At 39.1% G+C, this 24,188-nt stretch overlaps 1 protein-coding gene across 1 annotated transcript in view; it reads right to left on the bottom strand.

The window, feature by feature from the left end:
• Positions 1-21,678, bottom strand: part of LOC112253105 (AT-rich interactive domain-containing protein 5B-like) — a 64,917-nt gene extending 43,239 nt beyond the window's left edge. Inside the window, exons 1-4 of the mRNA XM_024425037.2 lie at positions 21,607-21,678; positions 21,041-21,295; positions 14,239-14,473; positions 2,218-2,448 (exon numbers count right to left, since the gene is read on the bottom strand). Of these exons, the coding sequence (XP_024280805.2) occupies positions 2,218-2,448; positions 14,239-14,473; positions 21,041-21,295; positions 21,607-21,627 (742 nt within the window). The 5' untranslated portion in view covers positions 21,628-21,678. The remainder of the gene's footprint in view (positions 1-2,217; positions 2,449-14,238; positions 14,474-21,040; positions 21,296-21,606) is intronic.
• Positions 21,679-24,188: the final 2,510 nt, after the last annotated feature.

Here is a 24,188-nt window from a genome sequence, read left to right as displayed (position 1 = left end):
ATTGTGCAGAGCGTTAGATTTGGCTGCTGGGGCTTCACTAAAACCATTGACAACTACGTGCCATTTTCAAGGGATTGTTGAATAACTTATAACTACACTACATGACCATGCTTGCCGAACATCTCATTTCAAAATCATGGACCACAAGTGTATTAGTGAGGTCGAGCACTGATGTTGGGCGATTAGGCCTGGCTCGCAGTCAGCGTTCCAATTCATCCCAAAGGTGTTCGATGTGGTTGAGGTCAGGACAATGTGCAGGTCAGTCAAGTTCTTCCACACCAATCTCGACAAACCCTTTTTGTATGGACCTCGCTTTGTGCACGGGGGCATTGTCATGCTGAAACAGAAAAGGGCCTCCCCCAAATTGTTGCCACTAATTTGGAAGCACAGATCATATAGAATGTCATTTTATGCTACAGCGTTAAGATTTCTCTTAACTGGAACTAAGGGGCTTAGCCCAAACTATGAAAAATTGCCCAAGACCATTATTCCTCCTCCACCAAACTTTACAGTTGACACTAGGCATTCGGGCAGGTAGCGTTCTCCTGGCATCCGTCAAACCCAGATTCGACCATCCCTCCAGCCGACGCTTGGCATTGTGCATGGTGATCTTAGGCTTGTGCGCGGCTGCTCGGCCACGGAAACACATTTCATGAAGCTCCCAACGAACAGTTATCGTGCTGACGTTGCTTCCAGAGGCAGTTTGGAACTCGATAGTGAGTATTGCAACGAAGGACAGATGATTTTTATGCTCTGGGCGCTTCAGCAGTCCCATTTTGTGAGCTTGTGTGGCCTACCACTTCACGGTAGGCCACACAGCTCATAGACTGTTCCACTTCACAATAACAACACTTACAGTTAACCAGGGCATCTCTAGCAGGGCAGACATTTTATGAACTGACTTGTTGCAAAGTCACTGAGCTCTTCAGTAAGGCCATTCTACTGCCAATGTTTGTTTATGGAGATTGCATGGCTGTGTGCTCGATATTATACACCTGTCAGCAACAGTGTGGCTGAAATACCTGAATCCACTCATTTGAAGGGGTGTCCATATACTTTTGCGCTAGTGCGCAAAGAGACAAGGTTATCCCTTCCGGCCAAACCCTCCCTAACCCGGACGACGCTAGGCCACTTGTGCGTCACCCCACGGACCTCCCGGTCACGGCCGGCTGCGACAGAGCCTAGGCTCGAACCCACAGTCTCTGGTGGCACAGCTAGCACTGCGATGCAGTGCCTTAGACCACTGCGCCACCCGGGAGGCCCTGACTTACCACTATGTTTAGCCAACTGTGCAAAGTTTCTACCGGTAGCTTGCAAAGTAAACATTACCAGCTAACAGTACATCGGAAAATGCGCCCTTATGCTGCTTGACAGGCAGAACCCACAAAGGATAGGAAATTAACCCAAATCACTCACACTTGACAGGTATAGTTCACTTTGAATTTATATTACACAAATATCAAATTAATGGTGGCCAATATTGAGAGATGATAGAGCTAAATGTGCGCAATTGTTTTTCCTAGAATAATCAGAACTGTGTAGTTCTGACTATTCTCTTCAAGAGCTGATGATATTACAACCAAATAGTTCACTTTTTTTTATATCCTTAAAAATGGCACGCAGTTGTCAATGGTTTTAGCGAAGCTGGGGTTCTCCTTGCAGGCAAATCAAACGCTCTGCGCCATATTGTGACGTGTTATTGATAACGACCTATAAATAATTTACCGCCTGAAGATGTCACTAGGGAGGCCAAAACTCCATTCCACCAAAACAGGCTGAAATTTCAGTAGGTCTTTTCAAACCGCTCTCACACTAAAAGGGAATTATTATAATTTTCACAATTTCACAGGCTTATTCCAATCTCATACTGTAGAAATATATATATAACATAGGAAAATCACTGGGCTGCGCTGGGCCTTTAAACAAAGACTATCTTAAGGACAGATGATAATCATCAGTATGGTGTGTTTTGCAGTGTTGGGGTCAGTTCCATTTCAATTCAGTCCGTTTTGGAAGTGAACTGAATCATCTCAGGTCCACATAGGGAATTTCAATTCAAGGTCACATAGAGACTTTCAATTCAATCCATCCCTCGAAGTGACTTGAATCAAAGTGGAAGTGACCTCAACCCTGTGTGGTGTTCAGTCGGCGCAAAATTGGAGAAAACCTTCTAAAGCGGAACAGGTGCTTCCTGCACCCTAGCATTTTGGAACTTACCGAACTCGTCGCAGACACTCTCGTTCTGCAGCAGGGTGGGGTGTTCGAAGGTGTCCCTGCAGTAGAGGATGCGTGTTGTGCTGTGTAGGGAGGCGATGCCGCCCAGAGCCAGCACGGTGTGGTTCGTCAGCAGGGCCGACGGCTGCTCTCTGAGCCGGGCCAGGACAGAGCGGTAACGGCAGTACTGGGGATAGCTCAGCACCAGAACCTTCCTGCCGTCATCTTCCTGGCCTGGAGCAAAACAATATTTCAAACAAACAGTCAGCCCTAGTTCCAAACAAATATAGTTTAAACCCACCCCCACCCCCTGATAATGACACATTTCACTTGAATACGGGAATGAGTACGACTTTATGTATGACATATACTGATAATAGCAGAGGCAAATGTCAAGACAACTAAAATATCTTCACATCTAGATTGGCAGGTGTTAATAAGCAACTTATAAGTAAATTCAAGCAGCAGTTTTCCCAGGATTTCTCACTTTAGGAAAACAAGCATGTAAGAAATGCCCCTTAACACCTCTTGGGGCTAGGGGGCAGAATTTTCACTTTTGGATAAATAGCGTGCCTAATTTCAATTTTTTTCCCCTCTCTCTGTTCCCTGAGTTGTCCTTGCCCAGGGATATTTCTTAGCAACCTGTTTTCAGTTCCTACCGCTTCCACTGGATGTCACCAGTCTTTGGAATTCGGTTGAGGTTATTCCTTTGTGCAATGAAGAAGTAGGCCAACTAGAAACTGGGTACATTTTTGTGAGTTGCGCAAGATGTGAAAAGTGGCGCTGGTTTGTTTTCATTCCTGTATTGAACACAGATTGCCCCGTCTACAATTTGATTGATTATTAACGTTTAAAAATACCTAAAGTTGTATTACAAAAGTAGTTTGAAATATTTTGGCAAAGTTTATAAGCAACTTTTGAAATATTCTGTAGTGACGTTGCGTTTTTTGTAAGCTGTTTTTTTCTGGATCAAACGTGCTTTATAAATGGACATTTTGGATATATATGGACAGAATTAATCGAACAAAAGGACCAATTGTGATGTTTATGGGACGTATTGGAGTGCCAACAAAAGAAGCTCGTCAAAGGTAATGCATGTTTTATATTTTATTTCAGCGTTTTGTGTAGCGCCTGCAGGGTTGAAATAAGCTAACCCCTTTGTTTACTGCTGGGGCTATCATCAGATAATAGCTTCTTATGCTTTCATCACTACACTACACTGCAGTACACAGATCCTATAGCCTCATATTTATTTTACCTTTATTTAACTAGGCAAGTCAGTTAAGAACAAATTCTTATTTTCAATGACGGCCTAGGAACAGTGGGTTAACTGCCTTGTTCAAGGGCAGAATGACAGATTTTTACCTTGTCAGCTCGGGGATTTGATCTTGCAACGTTTAAGTTACAGGTCCAATGCTCTAACCGCTAGGCTACCTGCCATCCCAATCAATAAGCATATCATGCAATTGTGTGACAGGAAAAACAATATATTTTATAGTGGTGAAATATACTAGTATTGAGCCCAAACAAGTACTGTTAGCCTTGAAAGAATAATATATACCCATTTGTCCATCTAAGCATAAAAATCCACCATGTATGCAACCTTCGTACAGAAGAGTAAGGTTGAGTTGGTCAAATTGGTAGACCAGTACAATGGAAACCTTACACACATAGAAATTAAACACTAATTGACCATCCTCTCTCTCCCTACTCCTCTCTTTCACTCTGCATACAATATAAGTACAGACTGAATATGTTGAATAATCCCTGGATGGCATTTCTTTGCACATATCCAGCCAGAGGTGTAATCCATAATGAGGTTTTGAATGTAGGCATTCTATAGTAGCACCTACTCAAACATTCCACAATATAACAATGAGACTTTTAATATGAAGTACCTGAACTAGGTCCTGGGCGATATGGAGAATAATTCATGATAGTTATCAATATTATTGACTGTTGATGATAATAATTTATATGAAATATGATCTGAATATAAAATTAGCATTTCTATTGAACAAGGATTGGTGGCACACCTTGCTCCAATTTGGTGTCCACAGCCCAGCCCTATTAGATACCATAGTCCAATACAGGTACCTTTCACAGACAACAGAGCCAGATAACTACACATTAATAATACTTCAAAAGGCAGGCAATGAAAGCCCCCATCCTCAAACACACACAGCACAGATGTGTGTTTCTGTGGTCGTATGCAATTACTGCTTGGTGGCACATGGTTTGTTTCCAAATGTCAAGGATTCTATTTGAACTAGCCAACTATGGAACCTGGCAATCTCCTGAGGGCCCTCCCAGCATTCTTTTGATTATATTCAATTTGGGGAAGAAGCCATGGGGGATTTACTGTATAGTAGGACTAAGTGTGTGTGTGTGTTGGTTCTTCTAACATTGTGGGGACCTAAAATTCCCAAAAGTCCCGACAAAGATAGTAAAACAAGAGAAATTCTCCCTCGTGGGGACATTTCCCATGTCCCTATCAGGACAGAGGCTATTGTAAGCTTAGGGGTTAGGTTTAGGGTTAGGGTGACAATTAAGGTTAGAATTAGGGTTAGGATAAGGGGTTAGTGGTTAGGTTTAGGGTTAGGGTTAGGGTTAGGAGTTATGTTTATGGTTTGGGTTAAGGTTAGGGTAAGGGTTATGTTTAGGGGAAAATGGGATTTTGAAAGGAAATTCATTTTAGGTACCGACGAAGATAGAAGAAGAAAACGTGTGGTGTGTGCAAGAGAGTGTGTGTGTGTAATGCAATGTAATGGTATATAATGTAATATAATGGAATGGTAAATAATGTAATGGTATATAATGTAATATAATGGAATGGTAAATAATGTAATGGTATATAATGTAATATAATGGAATGGTATATAATGGAATGGTATATAATGGAATGGAATGGTATGTACACACTTAATGTCCCTTTGTTCATCAAATCTGATCTTTTCAAATAAAGGATCTTTACATACAAATTTGAATTGGCTGGGGCCTTAGCTCTGTCACTAGAGAGTTGAAAGACGGAGAGAAAGAACATTATGCTGTTTCTCTTTCTCTCTCTTTACTAAAGCAGCTGGTTTTGACAAGCAGCCTTTAGTGTAGGACCTAGAGGCCCTTCTGTGATGATTAAACTACCATGTAACGTGTGTGTATGTATGTATGTATGTATGTATGTATGTATGTATGTATGTATGTATGTATGTATGTATGTATGTATGTATGTATGTATGTATGTATGTATGTGTATATATATATATATATATATATATATATATATTTATTTTTTAATGCATTGTCAAGTCATCTCAAAGCTAACATACACAACAGGGTCTGTATCATCAGCATAAACACAATGTGTCAGGATGTCATCATAACCATTCACAAGACGGTTCATTACTATTCATAACCGAGGACATATAAGAGTGTATTACAAAATATGCTATTCAACCATAATTATACAGCAGATGGATTATAGTGCCTGCATAAGCAAGTACAGAACTCCAATTCCAAGACAACTCAAGGTCAAGGTCGGTGATTCTGGGATATAGGCCTACTATTTATAATACTGCTGCTTCCTGCATCACCATTACTCTGAACAACCATAGGCAATGAGAGCTTTTTTGCTTTCCACTTCTCCGGTCAATGCTAGCAACCCTTTCAAACCTACTTCTGGGTTTCCTTCAACAGAGGTTACATGATGAAGAGTAAAGGAACATCTATTTTCCAACACAGACTCCCAAAAAATGTTTTATGCTAGGTAACAGCCCAATGTATTAACGAAATTGGTGTTGTATGGCTTACATTTCAAACAAGCTTAAAATCGTTACACCAGGGGGAAAAACTATTTCAAACACCGTGAGTGAAGTTCTGTTCACTGAGGCAAAAATGCTGAAAAACATTATTCTCATACTATCTTTCAGTCACTAAGTCCTAAATCACTCACTCGGCTGAAATTTGCTGTTGTCAACATTTCCACATCATCTAACCAGACAAGGAATTTACTGGAGCCTAGTCTTATGAGCCAATAGCGACACATTGATATCTGTTCTTACAGTAGGTACCGCACGGATATCAAAACAAAATGTAAAGCTTATCAAAGTACAGGGAATAAACTAGGGAAACTGGACAAGGAGACTATTTTGTATTCTCTCCCCATCCACTGCCTTTTTTTGCTGTTCAGCTCTGTATTGATTTCAGAGGTTGCCCTGTTTCCATTTACCCAAGACTCCTTTCATAATGTATAACACCTCTCTGATTCATCCGCCTCTCTTTCCTGCAGCATCTACGGTTTTCATATAAAGGACGTGACACAGAGAGCTATATGCAGGCTGGCTCTCAAGCTGTTTGTCTTTATTGAACCAAAAAAGCATGGCATCTGCCAGTAATAAATATTGGACGGAATGCAAAAAGACAATCATATTTCAGTAACGACTAGCTTCTCCTCCCTAGGGAGATTTTCTTTTATCCCTTCATATTCATGACGCATAATGTAGCCACCATGATTCAATGGGCTCCAATCAAGTATTGACTCGCCTCTTCACAACAACCCATAATATCACTTGCATCAAAACATTTCCTGGTTTAGATCAGCCTTAAGATAACTATTAGTCGCTGTTATATTCACAAGGCATATCTGTAAAGCCTTCAAAGGGAATGGTATTCTCACAAAAGGGCACAAACGCCCAGAGGAAATGTTCTATTAAAACTGTATGAAGGAAGGACAGCAGAGGGCTGCTCTCTCTGCAAGTTGGTTCCTGTTCTTAATTATCTAATGGCACTAAAGTGCCTCTTTCTGTTCTATTTTTTGGGGGGATTGGGGGGAGGGGAGGGTGTCCCGAAACAAAAAAGAAACATTTATATAATTTTCACCTCAATTTATTCAAGTGTGCTGCGCAAGAATTTAGGCCAGCTATATGCATACAGAAAAAAAACGCAGCACAATTGCTCTGAACACTTCTTAATTTGGTTCCAGATGTTCTCACAGTTTGCATTGAAAAATTGCAATAAACGACATTTTCAAAAACATACCCCCATTTCAAATGGTTTAGAAAAAAAACAAGAGCACTTTCCCTGAGTTGATTTATGTGATTCTATTACATTAAACATTCCTTCCCCTAAGCGGGCTCTGCTCCCTAGCAACAAGCGCTAGCAGCTCTAATGTCATTGGCATGGGGCCAGTGTAAGCTGTCTGTGTTATTGATTGCTAGATTGAAAAGTTTGCATTTAATAGGCTCTGTAATACATGATAAAATTATTCAGAGCTCCTTGTGCCAAATTGGTTCCTTTGACTATCAAAGACTATGGCGGTTACAAACAAGGCAGCATCCCAATGTTCCAGAGGTCTTTTAAGCCTGAACCAAATTATAGCTTCAACCCTGCATCACCACAATCATACTCCAAACATGAGACCCATAATTGTATATACCAGCGAGGTATTACTGGTAGGAACAAGAAAGTCGACTTAGACAAGCAGAAACAGAGATTTTACAGAACTGACAGTCAATAGCTATTGTCTGTGGTAAACAGGCCTCAGCATTGCACCTTGTTCTTTGTTTTATTCATCCAGAGAGATTAATGGCTCTGTTTGCCTTTCCCAATCTAGATACTGCACTGTTGCGCTACTCCTCATTCACAAATTATTAACAGTGGCCAGGCTGTTACATAGAAAACCTTGCCCAAAGGAGATTTTCAGTGTAAATGACTAGTTCTGAGGATGAAAAGAAGGTCAGGGGAAATCTGAGGCATTTAATTCTACTATTTCTATGTCTAAATCTAAAGGCCTTTTCTCCCAGAAGATAATATACAATCTCTTCTGATGGACCGACCTTTCCATTTGTCACGCGGCGTTGTTCGACACAAACTCAATTGAGCAGCTGTGATCTTGGATCATAAAGATTATGACTGAGTTCCTGGCCTGTACATTCTCTGTGCATTCTGGAATAAAATGGATGTGATGTTTCCTTTAAATGTACCTTTAATGGGACACAGAGTTCCCACTTTAGTCGAGGTTTACATGGGAAGGGTAGAAAACTATTCATCTGAAGATTGGGAATTGGGTCAGAGGGAATTACATGTCATTCCTGACGAAACTTGCTGTGTATATTTCCTCAAAGCCCCCCATTGTAAATCATGGCAGACCACTGAGGGGATACAGACATAGAAAGGAACATGATTTAATATGTTTCAGTTAAGGACAGAAAGGAAAGGGGAGAAAACAACAGGCTATTCAGGACATGCATGTTTCCCATTCTAAGGACTATAATGAGAGAGGACTGGGTGGGGGCTGTCACTCAACAGAGCCCATTGTGAATTCCTGTCATTATGTAAGAACCTCTCATGTCAGCAGATCTGTACAGGGAAGCTTAAAATAAACAGTAAATAGGCTAAGCCAACTGGACCTATTTAAATAATTACATCCAGTACAATGAACAATTTACATGGATTAATGTAAGAACAACTACTGGAACATTTATTTCTACTAACGGAATAATGACATTAGCGCCATATTGATGAAACAGGTTTTTTTGTACCCCAAAAACCTTGAAGCGTTACATTTTAAAATATCCTATTAGCCCGTCTGTTCATATTGATGTGTAACAACGCACAAATAAAACTGACAAACTTCCTCAAAAGATCCACTATCTATGCCTCAAAGAAACTGTTAACTTTTTAATGAGTTTTCACAAACATGACTGGGGGAAATGGTGGAGAGTAACAGAGCGGCTGAATAATACGGATTTACCAAGTGGCCAACACACAAAGGACGGAAATGAAATAACTGCCAGGACAACAGGACGGAAAACAGTCTATGAACTAGCCCTATGCCTTTCTTTGTTCTCACGGGGAGAAGTATCATACTTTTTAAGAAACAACAAAACATTTCTCAAACTGTCCAAAAGTACTTCCCGAATTGGGTGATATTTTCCTCATCCAATGTAACACTTGTATGCGAAAACTAACCGTGCCATTTAAAATATGCACATTATTTAAGACGATGTACGAATACTGCAACTTGTGATTTATGTTGAAACTTTTTTGAAACAATGTCAGTGGAAAGGCAATAATTTAACCTGAGTTTGACAGCCCTAATAACCCCCCACTGACAACAATTACATTGTTCCTATGCAGTGAATATGAATGGTAAAGCTGTTTTTGCAGTATGGGTTGCCCGCAGTGCAGATCTGATTGAATTCCAGGCTGTAACTGTAATGTGCACAAAAAGACTGCAACTGGAGCAGCTTGAAATGCATTCATAACACAGATGGACTAATATATGTTCTCATGAAATATTCAAGGACATTATGGTGGGATGATTGGCTGGCAATAAAAACTAAAGGGTAAGGCATACTGACTCAACAAGCCTTGGCAACCTATCTAATAAAAGCCACATTGTTTATTCGCAAGCAAAATGAATGCCCCCAGGTTGAAATTAATAATGTCACTATGATGGCTTTAAGAGAAGGGTATGTGTGTGGGTGGGTGTCTGAGTATTTGGGTCTGTCTGTGCGTCCATGTTGATGTCTATTTTTATCGTTTTTTTCTGTTCAACTTTAACAAAACGAATCCAATCAAGGCAACCAGATTAGGGAATATTTTAATGGAATAATGCTCCCTCTATGTCACTAGCATAGCGTGTGAGTGTTATACTAGCTGTTTGGGATGCCTTTTATGTTCTAGGAGAGGTCACATCAATAACAAGTCTGTTGTTTCAGAGCCAGTTAATGGACAGACAAAACCCTTCACTTCCTCTGTGAGGTCACCCCTGGGATCCAAACTCATTGTTTAACAATCCACCAGCAAAAGCCTCTCACCCCCTGGAGCACACAGGCAAAAAAACAGCTGGAAATTACACAAATATTATCTGACATTTTGAAAGGACTAAATTACTAAACCGTTTTTGCCATCGGAATCCAAATTTGATTACAAAGCACATGCCTGCTAGGACGTGTTTTTCTGGCCCATTCAAATTCCAGGCATGCTCAAACGCTCCCCACATCTAATAGATTTTTCCACCCCGCCACACAATTTACTGCTTACACGTTTAGAATTTTTTGGCTTCCGGCCAAACTTCAGTCAAGGGAATTAATGATATGAGCAGATCAGTGAGGGAAAAACAGCTTGTGATTCTCTCTCCAACAGGTCTGAAAATAATGAAGAGAACATGCCCATAAACCAAAACCCATTGCTATCAGAGTCACACAATCAATAGAACACTCCATTGAATTACTTCAAAAGCTTTGGATAGTTCCAAGAATTAGTTTGAGGAAATTGCATAGGGGAGAGAAAATGACAAAGGGAGCGTACGGCAGCTATCGGATTAATACACAGTTGAATGAAGAATATGCTTTACAACAAGACATTCTTTCATTTCAAATCCATGCCTTTGTCTATCGGATCACAAAATATTTTTCATGGTTGGTTTTCTACCATAGTATAATAGAAAAGCAACATCAACTACAATCATATGTATATTGCCAGGATAACTCAACCCAGTGAAAGAAATCTGTTTTCTATTCTCTTTATCATTCTGTGGGTCTGTGTCAGCATAAATAATTTGGTGAACTCTGAAAGATGCTGCGAAGGTTATAATCCATCGACTGCGTCAATTTAAAATATTCCACTGAAACATTTTCTGAAGATTGCCAGTGGCTGCATCTGGACAGACATAAATAATGTATAATGCGTTATGCACTGGATTCATTATATTTCTATGGGGCACCTGTGAAACATACCATATTCATTCTAGTAGGAATGTATATGTTGGCACAGTGTTGTTAACTAGAAAGCAGCATGGTTTAATTTGCTTCCTGTAAATCATTTCATCATCGACCTCCAGCTAGGTGAGAAGTAAGAGAGGGGGGTAGAGAGAGTCAAAAATGTGACCTTGCACAATCCCTGTCATCATGTCACAGCACAAATCTTGCTGGGGGAAGGAGCGGCAGTTGTGAATGATGAATCATGACTAATGATCCACACATGTTCTCTCTTTCTTCTTGCTCTCTATCTCTCTCTCTCGAAAGCAAGTCTAAAAAGCAGTAGAGATGTTCTATGTGCTATATTCCTATGCTTCCCGTTCTTAAGTTTGGTTTTTGCCGTCTTTTACTTTTGGTTTTGTACACCAGCTTCAAACAGCTGAAAATGCTATATTTTTGTTTATGGAAAATATATTTCACAGCAGTTGAGATGGTACTATGATGCTCTACACCTACACTTTACTTGCTTTATTTGTCACAGAAACTGAAATTAGGCGAACTATTAGAATTTTTTCAACCAGGAAATGGTAGGAACATACAATAGATGGCTTGATGCAGATATTGATGTCACAGTTATATACTGTATGTAAAAAGGTCTAATGTAAAAAGACAACATTTAAAGCCATATGTCTTTTGCCAGATGTCCTTTACGGTAGAGAGCCCATATCACATTATTCTTGTAACAACACATTGAGGTTGCTCCTATGTCTATCTTCCATAGAAAATAGGTCTTGATCAGATAGAACACAGGTGGTCCGTTCAACACCAGATTATATTCTTACAATCTCTGTATTCCGCACTGTATTACACAACATCTCTCCGTTTCCTGTCCTGTCCACTGGAATAGAACAACAAATTTCGACCGGCCAAAAATTGGGACAGTTCTATTAGGGATGGATGGAAATGAATGTAAACTTTCCCTGCTAAAGCGGCATGGTGGAATTGGTTTATTTACAGCTGCAGGTCCAGATAAGTGTAATATTGCTCAGCACTCTAGAATGTGGAGAGCCTTGAAAACAGTTCATTCTTCCTCAAGATGGCACTTGAATTATAACAGCAATCTCAACTCGCTTCACACTGTTAAAAATCACTGGTCGATGCGGCGCTATAGCTAGCAGGCAAGGCAAGGGCAATCTTTCTCTAATTAATGACAGTGGAGACCTCTGTTTCCCTATCCTCTGTGAACAGAGCATGTAGCTTAGTTGCTATAATATCACATCATATAATTCACATAAAGAACAATAGCACTGTGATCCTGCTATTCATGACACATTTGTAGAGAGCATTTTTTATGCTTTCCATGCACTGTACTTCTCATTGGCTGTCTGCCAGGAAACATTAGGAAACGCTCACGTAAAAAAAATGCCTCCCTTAATAACAATAGCACACTGTACTACCCTTTAATGCACAATTGATTTATATGTAACCTCTGACAGTATCCTGTTTTTTTATGAATAAATGGCTCAGATATTCAAGATCCAGAGAGGACATCCTCGTGTTTATAACAACAATTAGCTAACAGATCATTAATGTTATGAGTAGAACTGAGAAGGCAGGAAAGCTCTTCCCGACAATAAGAAACTCATTGGGTTATAAATGATTGTTTCCCAAAAAATGTGAATAATGATTCAGAAGCTCTAACAAAACCTACAAGGAAAGCGTCAGGACACTCAATGAACACTTGCAATATCTCTTTAATTCATATTTAATTTCAATCATCAGTTCATCACAGCTATATTGCTATCCAAACCAACGCTCATTGGAATAGCGTGTCCTTGTTGAATGATCCCTCTCTTATCGTTAGAGAGACAACGGCAAGCTGGCAGGGGTGGGAACACATGCCACAGGGCTAGGGCTGCTGGTGCCCTGCCAGGGGAGTTCTGCTGACAAGGCACATTCAGCAGGCAGCCAGGGAGATACTCCACTGGAGGGACAAGTGCATTTACACACAGCCTGATGGAGTCATTAACGGCCACATCACTCATTAGCATCATACAGCCACAGAGAATATTAGAAGGTGACGAGACTGACTGACATCAAATAAATCTATACAGCTGTTTTTATCCCTCCGTTATTTCCTGTTATGACTAAAACACAATCACTACACACACACACATATACATAGAGAAGCACTGACACACATGCATACACACACACACACTGACACACACTCGCGCACACACACTATTGATTCCTCATGTCGTAGAACGACAAAGCGGCCATTATTGATTCTCCAATCCACTTTCTCTTTAGAATCTAACAATATAGAGTGTATTCAAGGGCAATATAACACTCAAAGGCAAAACCAAGCAAGCTCTCCAGCTACTAAAGGATTTATGAATCATCCACAACCCCCAAACAATAACAACTATCAATAACACATTCTGAAGGGGCCTTTTCTCTATTTTGATGCTTGTTTCAGTTATTCTCTAGTCAAATGTTTTTTTGGTAATGGAAAAATTATTTATTGCAAAACATTACAGCAGTATCTCTAGAAAGTGCCAAAAATATGGTGATGATGTTGGGCCCAATCCCAAATTGATACAACTATGTGTGACTATACGTTATATCTTGTATTGATGTCAATGGGAGATTTTTGCAAAACAGTTGAAGTTATCTGTAGTCAGTAACTACGGATAAAAAGAGAAACCCAAATAGAAAAATATGAAATTGGAGGTAGAGAATGCTGTATGTGTCATTAACATTCTATGACAATGTTGCTGCTTCACTATCATCTGAAGGGGGGGAAACATAGTTATTCAAAGGGAATATTAAGTCCTTCACATTTCTTTTGTTAAATAAACCCTTTTTTTATATCAGCAAGGCTTAGCATGACTCATCAGCCTCCTTCAAATCTTGTGATTCATGTTATTTTCACTGCAGCAGTGAAATACCACAATGCAGCTATCAAATACCTCAAAGACATTAATGGTACAAATTAAGGATGCCAGAGGTTTGAGGCAATTATACAGGAATGTACATGCAATTATAACAGTAACATGAGCAAAAATAAATGCATAATGAAAAATGTTTGATTGGTCATAAATGTGTTAGTGCATTCATGTGGTTCTAACAGTGCTGTGTAATCCAAACTGGTAACTATTTTATACAAAGCCTTCATCTATAAGAGGCTTATAAGTATTAACAAATAGTTAAAATTCCATGTATAACTGAAATGTTATGGTCAGAATTCTAGTACTTATTCTGACTACTCATAGACAGACAAACAAAATAGCTTGAGAGACAGGAAAGCAGTTGCCCTCACCCAATTGAGCCCTCTCCCTTTGGATGTCTCTGAAGTTGAGGCCGCTGGTGAAGGTGCTCTCCCTGTATCTGTGGAGGGCATCTCTGCGCCCATTGGCACCCAGCTCCCTCAGGACAGAGGGCTTCAGAGGCGCTGCCCGCAGTCCGTGGGACCATCCCGAAAACTCTGGGACTGTCCACTTCACCAGGTCTTCCAACCGAACAATCACCTTCTCTGACACAGCAATGACCTCGTGCTATAAGACAGACAAGAGAAGGAGGGCAGGGAGTGTGAGGTCAGGAGGGAAAACAATTACAGGGATATGTCAATTCATAACACCATCTTAAGACTATTATACGAGTTACTATTAGAGATGGGGGTCATACAGGATCTTAATTTGAGCCAGGAACCAGGAGCCAGGAAAATAATCTTGCAGCAACAGGAATGTGAATTATCATTATATTATAATTAATTTACTTTTTTGTAGGTGTTGATACATTTTTAAAAAGGGAAAATCAAGTCTGAAATGTAAAAGTGGAAATTACAAAGCCTTTTGAAACCTCTAATACACTACAAGTTGTACATCTCCTGTGATCAAATTAAGATCCTACATCTGCAGCTTGCCATGGTAACCAGGGTGAACTTTTCTAAGCAACCTTTTGTTCAAATGTAATACTCTAGAGAGTCTACAACCCTTGAACAAGTTGTGTTCCTGGTTCTTTCAACCCTTTGAGGCAAACTAAAATAACTTTTTTTGATCTATCCCTTTTGAGGAATTGCAACTCCAATGGAAAAATTGTGGCATAGAAATGTTGAAATGTGGTTCCATTTTTGGGAGTAATGGGCTTGTTATCCGGCCGGAGTGGTAGGAGATTGTTATTAAGCTGCAGAATCTGGAGGACAGATGTGTCCATCTGGAGAAACACGCTTTTTAACGTTTACCTTGCAACAGTCTGTACACCTCTCCCCTGAAGCAACCTTTAAAGGGATATTTCAGGATTTTGGCAAGGAAGCCCTTTGTCTACTTATCCAGAGTCAGATGATCTTTTGGATACCATTTTTATGTATCTGCGTCCAGTATGAAGGAAGTTAGAGGCAGTTTCGCGAGCCAATCATAACTAGCGGTAACGTAATGACTGGAAGTCTACTGTATTTCCCAAAGATTTTCTGTCATTGCACTAATGATTGTTAGCAATTGCGCTGACGCTAGTTAGCAACTTCATTCAAACTACACGCAGAGACATAAAAATGGTATCCACAAGTTCATCTGACTCAGATAAAGGGCCTCATTGCCAAAATCCCGAACTATCCCTTTAAGCATTCACACGCACACACACACACATACAGTGACTTTATTACGTTTCATATAGAGTAAATTTGCACAATGCCAGTTCCACACCGCTAGTAAAACTGAGTTAATCAAAAACAAAGCTGTAAATAAGAAAAGCTGCGATGGTTAGCTTCTTATATCTGTGTCTTCTTAGTAAACGCAAACATAAACATGGTTATATAAACTCCTATAATGTGCTGTCAAGTGGTGGTGGTTGGTTGGTGGTTGAAACTGTTTGCTGGCATCATGACAGTCTTCTTTTTAAAAGGAAGACATTTAAATAACATTGAACTCCATTTAAGTACCAATCAACAGCAGACAGTAGAAATTGTTAAGCAGTGATGCCTGCAGCCAAAAACATCCTCTGGAATTCTTCTTGTGCTTTGATACAGTTGACTAAGTACACATACTAAACTGGTAACTCATAGGAGTATACATTATATTTAATACTACGTTACTCAGAAGATTTCACAATGGATTTTCGAAAGTTAACATCTTAGGTCTTGAATGAGTGTCTTCATAACATACCGTATAGCAACGGTTCCCAAACTTTTCTGGCCCGCGACCCCATTTTGATATTTTAAAAAGTCTGCAACCCAACCATGTAAAAGTAAGTTATGTAATCAACGGCCAATATTTACTTTGGGCTATGACAGTCTATTACAAATCAGTCTGACAGTATTTTTGACAGGATTTCAACATGAAGACGATATGGTTTGAAGTGACTGAAATACATCAGAAAGGTATTAGGAAGTTCAGAAGATCATCAGGCAAAAATGTATGATCTGTGTAGAAGTCTGATGGTCTGATTTAGTGCCTGGTCTTGTCCACTCGGTTCTAACGGCTTGTGGGCATACTAGAGGGGGAAAGTATGTACATACGTGAGAGTCTTATCTTTCAGTGACGGGGTCATAATATTTTGTAGCTTAAACCATTCAAAAGATAGAGCCACATTTGTAGGAAGAAAACAGAAACCGCTCTGTTTATTACAACCACATCTAGCAGCTACCGTTCTATGAACCAAGCGCAAAATGTATCTCGAAACCCCACTTTCAAATCAGGCGACCCCTAGTTTAGGAAACCCTGCTGTATAGTTTCCTCACAGAAAGAAACATTTAAACTGTATGTTTCCCAAACATCATTCAATTGTATGTGACGTGTGGCTGTCAAACTATCCTGTTTTGTGACGTGTTTTACTGAATGCAACAGGTGATTGTCATTCAACAGCTGTCATGACATTATATTAGGAGTTCAAAAACACAACACCCATTTAAATGCAGTGAAACACCCACACTGAGTTACCATAAAGAGTTAAGGTACTGATAGTGGAAGGAAGTGGAAGATAAAACCACCAAGCTGCATATAGGTCAGAGGTCTCTGTAGGCTACCAATGGGAAGATGTGACACTTCAAATAAAACAATTCACAAGAGAGGTTGTTGCTATATCATTTTTGCAGACTGCAAATAAAGGTTGATGTTGTAAGCCTAGTCACAATAATCTTAGTGGTTTATGGAGCAATAATTTTACAATGTGATTTATTACAGGTTCATGATAGTACAGCAAATAGTACAGCAGATATGACCCCTTTTTTTACTTTTACAACAAATAATGCATGAGGGCTTTATATAACATGTATGGAATGTCAACTGTGTAATTGATAGAAAGGTGTGCTTTTATGACTTAAGATTCAACAATTGTGCTATGATTTCATGATCTCTAAATGTCCATAAAATCCATATTATTGCATATCATTCTGTGAAAAGAGCACCACAGTACTTGAACAGTAAGGGACATTCCTAAATGTCACCATTGTAGGGTAAAGCGGTACATTTGTTGGACAGGCCTTTCAGTTAAGAGTCAGAGTCTCACAGTCAGCCCCTGTCATGCTGCGAAGGTTTCAGTCTGGTGGCTCAGGGGGTCAACCCAGGAATTCCTTGGGCCAAAAGGAGATTAGTAATTGAGTAATGGACATGGTGACATGAACAATGCTCTTTGGTGCACTAGGCTGAGAGAGTGAAACGCAATATGAGTTCATTATCTTTTCTCCTCAACACTGACCTTGGATACAGTGACAAAAATGAAACTCAACCACGTAAAAATGAGCACAGGAGAGGCTAGGGTCTGATGTATTCTACTGAAACTATTTTGAAATAGAACTTGGTTAAATAGTTGTTATATGTTGTCACAATATATATGCCTGCAAGATATTGGCGTTCTGATTTCTGCCATAAACTATAAGCAGCTACTATGTTGTTTTGTACAGTGTGCAATTTCAAAAATACTTTAAACACACACAGAACTGAATACTATTTGACTTATTTTGACTGTGGGGTGTATAACCACAGACTAAATCATATTAGGCTGAAGCAGTGCTATGAGCATTCACTAAAGAATAAAAATATGCTAAGTACATTCTCTGGAAACAGCTCATCTGTGGTTTCAGTCCTCTAAGGTTATAATGATCCACTATAGCTTGGGGCTTTAGAGTCATGCATTATGGGAAATATGTTTGATGTTAAAGTGGTTTGTCAATGACAAGGTGTAAACCAACCCAAAGAGCACCAATTCTTCATGTGTTGAGGGAAAAAACACTGTATATCATTACATATATCACAGAATAGCGGCATATAAGAACACATTTATGTGTATGGAAATAACATAAACCAAAATGATGTGTTTTTTTTACTTTGAAGGGCATGACATTCAGTTTAAATTACATTTTAAATTATCCCCAGTACTGCCCTAAAAACTTGACAATAATTTACATGTATTTTCAAAACGCAAAAGGAATTCACTTGAGGGCAACGTTTCTGACTTAATGGCTTGTTCTGCAGTGGGGGTATAGTTTTCACCCACCCAAGCCTAAATTACTGACATTGTTGGGTGAATAGGGTGATTTGGTATCATGCTCACTGACTATTGAGCTATTGGTTGTATATATGGACTACCAGATAACATAACTGAACAAAAACATTCCTATGGCTAGAATTACTTTTGCAAACATACACCCTCCAGGAAAATCAGAGTAGAAGAAAATAAACAACATATAATCTGATTTCCCTATTTACAGGTCCCCAGCACTCAAACACCACAAGCATGGATTTTTGCCATAAACCAAAGCTGATTCTGGACAGATGCCACCATTTATTTCTACTGCAATCAATACAACTGCTGCAGTCACTGCTCTCATACCTCACTGCTTTGTCATTTACAGGAATAGAGTGGCAAACAAGAAGTGACATCACAGATAATAACAAATTATTAGTGTATGAACAGAAAATACCAGACTACTTGCCAATTGTCTATTGCCACGATGGGTACCTTAAGCAGGACACCAATCAGGCCCAAGCAATTAGCTGTAGCAGCATTGAAATGGTTGTAGCAGTAAGTGTTATCTAAAAAAGCTCTCTTGAAACATGAGCCAAAAAAAGACAGCGTATTGAGCCAACATGTACCGGAGGGGGGCGTTGAGGGTAAGACTTAATACTGTGTCACTGCTTTGCAAGAAGCGGTTCTCAGACCACAGAATGCAGAGACGCAAATAGAGGTTGTATCATAATGGGTGCGCCACATAACACAATGCCTTTATACATAGCATGCGGTCAGTCTTTATGGTGGAGTAGAAGGGTTGTCAGCGAAAGCAAAATGAGCACAGTAGGACATGGGTTTCTCTTGTCCCTGCCTACACTGGGAGGGGCAAAGAGCATACAAATACCCAGGCCTGAGGGGAAATGACATAATATGGTGAGCATTGAACTCAAGAAGGGATATCCAGAGAGATTTATAACCTCCTTTTATCCCACTGAGAAAATGACTTGTTATTGTATTCATGACATGAACACATTTGTGCTGTAGATAAGTAGTCTTACACGTACCCATTAGTCAGAGGCTATAACTACCACGTATATCTTACAAACTGAAAGCTGTCTCGGGCTAAGCAGATTTGCATATTAGGGCAGTCATAAAATAAAGATCATTAACTGACTGGTAATAACTGCAGACAGTTACTTGTTTGAGTGAAATTCCAATGTAATCTTTATAGGGCAATTTGCTGAGAACATCAAGTTTAAAATCACATTTAAGGGGGTCGTTGGCATCAACATCACACTTTTAGATGTCATCATATGTTGTGTCATACTCTACTTCAGCTCTGCTCTAGGCTATTGCTATAACTATCCATTTCCAACTGCCAACACTCTAGAGTCACTCTGTCCTTTGATCTTGGAAGGAGTCAAATAATATTGTCCAGATATCCAATCGTGTGTGATGTTACCACTTTGCAATGCAAATCAGGCTTCTCAAGGGGTGGGGCTGACTTGTCCCTTATTGCACAAGTGTGTTTCTTAATGATGGACTGTGCATGCACTCAAAGTATTTACAAAGTCATTACATTGTGTTAAAGGCTAATGCAAAGTAAGGATTTAGATGATTCTAGTTGAGTGAAGAAAATAAAAGGTTTCAATTACATGTATTCATAGCAGTGTCCACTATAAGGAAATATGATAGCTACTGTATTACACAAGAGGACCATCAGCAGGGGAAAAGTCCGTTTCTATGTTTGCATTGCTAATCAAATACAAACTGGGCTTTGTCCTTCATAAATGACAAATGCAACCGCTGGCATATTTCATATGACCTCAAAATCAAGTAAGAGCATCGTGAAATGTGTTTCGGTAGAATTGACTATTTGGGTAGGCTACAGTAGCATATAGCAAATGTTTGATTGTTTTATATACCCCACAATAAATGAATGTACAAAACCAAGATGTGTCGCTCTATGCGGTTATGAAATGTGATACAGGCGTCATATTTAGCCACTTAACAAAATACCTCAGTTAATCATATTGCCAATGGCAACATATCAGACTACAGTAAATGTTGTTTTATAACGCTTTGTCATTTCGACCTGTCCTAATCTCTGGAAAAAATGGCAGAACGTTTGAGCTGACAACAATATCATATTGTTAGGAATGCGAATGATTTCATGGAAATTATGCAAATTGAGAACAAGTCAGACGTGCTAGCACTCGTCTTCAATAGGTTGTGTGCGCTTATTCAGCAGCCATTCATATGATATGATGAAAGATTATATTTATGGTGTTGTTGAATCGAGGCGTTTTGATCTCATATGCTTTACCATTTCGCAATTTCAGTCAATATCACCGTTTGACACGCATCATGAAGAAATAAAATGACATAGCCTACGCGCTGGATTTGTAGGGGATTTTTCTTCCCCTAATACAATTAACCTTATACAGCACACGAGCGTTATTACGCACAGCTGGATACGGTTGAACTGCACATTCAGCAGTTGACACAATGAGGAACAAATAGGCTAAGCAGTCAATAACACTGTAATAGACAGACACATTATGCAGTTTGCGATGGATCAATGTGGGTATCACATAATGCATGCACGTTATACAACGAATGACCAAAGAATGCAGAAAATGCCACATCGATGTATCAACAGAATGTTTGAAGGTTATTACCTCTCCATGACTAACTGTCCTTCCCAAGAGAGTATCTTCGGGTGAGAAATAAAGTTTTGAGCTTGATAAAAGTTGCTTAGTAGTTCTTTCCTCCCACAACAGCTGTAGCTCCGCTATGCAAATTGGATCCCCGGGTTTACATCTTACGAAGAAAAAGTCTCCGAGGGACAGAATCCTTGGTTTACCGTCCCGGTGAAATTTAAAAGCCTTGTAGAATATATATGGTCCGTGTAAACCGCAAGACGAGCCTACCCACTGTGGAGAAAATAGCAATAAGCAACTTAATGAATGAGTTATTCATATTCAAAAATGTGGAAACATTGAATGGGACGACATGCGCAATGACTATGGCTTGACAAATCATTAAATTACGCACAAAATACCACCTGCATCTGATTTTAGGACTGATTTAGAACCATGTAACTATATATTTACTTATTCTAATATGATGTAAAAACAACAAAAACACCAAAGAATTGTAAATGAGCTGCAAACACAAAGGTTTGTCCTCAAATTGATAATATCATGCGAAAATAGAATATGTTGGTGTATGATTATAATGTTACCTTGAGTGAGTTAGGCTCCATCTCGACGTTCTGAATTGATTAAACTCAACACGCTCTCCAAACTTGTTGGCTTGAATGGATTGCCGAAGGTCCTGTAAGAACCCTGTATTTATTTTAAGTTTAAAAGCTCTTTGTGGATAATATTAAACACTTACAAAAATATTTAGTTGCTCCGCAATCACCAAATGCATGGCTTTTGTTGCTGTGCATACATTAAGCTAATAAGAATCAACATTAGATATTATTGTGCCAATAAATCGTCCCTTTTCAATCAGGAAAACCACATATGTCCATTAATGTCATTTGAATTCGACAAAAATAACTATGAGATTAACACTGCATCAGTCTGATAATTTCCCAATAGTGTATTTAAGTTATGTGCAATGGAAAAATATTGTGTTACCTTATAATTTTTAAGAAATCTATTTGAATGTCTATCTCTTCCAGGACCTGTGTAAAGATCGTTTGTATGAAAGAACATTTCTCACAGTAATGATACAAGGGCGCTCGCTCTGGATTCCTCAAAGAAACACTCTGAACTAGTTAAAAAAGCTATCAAACGTTTTCTCAAAGGTAGTCTAATGTGGGAACAAAGTCGTTCGGTTGTGCTCTCGAACGAAGTAGCCTATAAATAATAAGTGACAAGTGTTCAAAGACAAATTTGGCCGAGTTGGTCAATCCTAGCGTCACGAGTGCCTACGGACATTTATGAAGCATGCCATTATACTGAAATAACAAGCATAGCCTCTCTTATTAGGTTACAGGCTGTGCATAGACTATAGGCTAATCTCAATTGTGCTGAGGACCGATATGCAATAATCGATTAGGAGGACTATTATTATTTGAAATGTGAGACTTGTAAAACATGCCTGCTATTTTTCTACGGTTTTAAAATCAGTTGAACCTTTAAACCGAGAACTGTGTAGGGGAGAGACCGGGGGTAACACTTTTGGGATTCATGTCTTACACTGAGGTAGATATTTCCTACGATTTGTGCAAGTTTCAAACAAATGTAGCTAAAGGCACTCATACTAGAACCGTTTGTTAATTAACACGATTGTCAATGGTGATTTGACTTAAGATCATGAGAAGTGGTTATTGCTGATTGAATGGGTCATTCATTCATCGACTCCAGCTGCCAACTGTTTTTTCATTCGTTATCCACCCTTGCCCCCCTCGCCGGGAATAGGATCAGAGCAACAGCGACATATGACAACGGCTATTTTTAAGCGCAGTTTTATGCAGTAAACTCTTTGAAATGATGGAGGAAGGGCGTATTGATCCCATTCCAGTTATCAGCATTACTTTTGTCCTTCTCAGAAATTGACTGATTTAGGGAAAGTGACTTAAAGCTTTTAGTCAGTGAGTGGATAAAAAAGACCACAACAGATAAAATGACTGACATTATACAGTATGCAGTCCTACTTGTACTGTTGTTGACCCACAATTACATTGTTCCCGTGACACAAAATTCATTTTTTTAAGTGTTGCTGTTAATTAGACAATAATAAACATGTTTATGACTACTTTTGATTTCAATGAAAGTTTGCAACTTCTCTGGGAAGACATAATGTGAGTTTTTTTGCAGTATGTTTTTACTACAGTGTAGGTTTAGATTGAATCATGCCCTCAGTCTCACTATTCACTATTATCTTTCCTGAATCTCCAACCCATTTAAATGACAAAATCAATGGACCTTTATTAACGACAGAGGACATAATGAAGTTCCTGGTCAATCAATGAGACTACTTTGCCCCTTATCTAGTAATTGAATGTGCCTGTTGTCAATAGAGATGACTCAACAGTGATCACCACAGTGTAAGACAAATACCCAGTTTGATTTGCTTTGTAATGAAATTAGTCATAAATGTAAATCTTTAATCACAGTAGTTATGAATAATGACTTGAGGCAAGATACATTGAAGGGTACAATGCTGCCTTATAACACTTTTACTAATAGGATACATTCCAATCTTAATGTATTCACACTGCCAAGGGGTGGCATAGCGTTTAAGACAATCCCCGAGCCGACTAGGTGTAAAATCTTTCGATGTGCCCTTGAGCAAGGCACATAACCCTAATTTCTCCTGTAAGTCGCCCTGGATAAGAACATCTGCTAAATGACTAATGTAAATGTTTTTAAAAATTGTAACATAACACTAATGGTTATAGAGACTAATTGAATTGTGGAATCACCATTAGAGACATTGACTTTTGGACATTTCTACCATGCTGGCAGAACATATGATAGCAATCATACTGTATACACAGTGCATTCAGAAAGTATTCAGATCCCTTGACATTTTCCACATTTTGTTACAATACAGCCTTATTCTAAAAATTTTTTTTTTTTTTAATCCTCATCAATCAACACACAATACCCCATAATGACAAAGTGAAAACAGGTTCTTAGACATTTTTGCAAATGTATTAAAAATGCTAAACATAAGTATTCAGACCCTTTGCTATGAGACTCGAAATTGAGCTCAGGTGCATCCTGTTTCAATTGATCATCCTTGAGATGTTTCTACAACTTTATTGAAGTCCACCTGTGGTAAATTCAATTGATTGGAGATTATCTG

Source organism: Oncorhynchus tshawytscha, linkage group LG06 (genome assembly GCF_018296145.1).
Source record: "Oncorhynchus tshawytscha isolate Ot180627B linkage group LG06, Otsh_v2.0, whole genome shotgun sequence".
NCBI classification, from domain to species: domain Eukaryota; kingdom Metazoa; phylum Chordata; class Actinopteri; order Salmoniformes; family Salmonidae; genus Oncorhynchus; species Oncorhynchus tshawytscha.
This window is presented reverse-complemented; position numbering and strand designations above follow the sequence as displayed.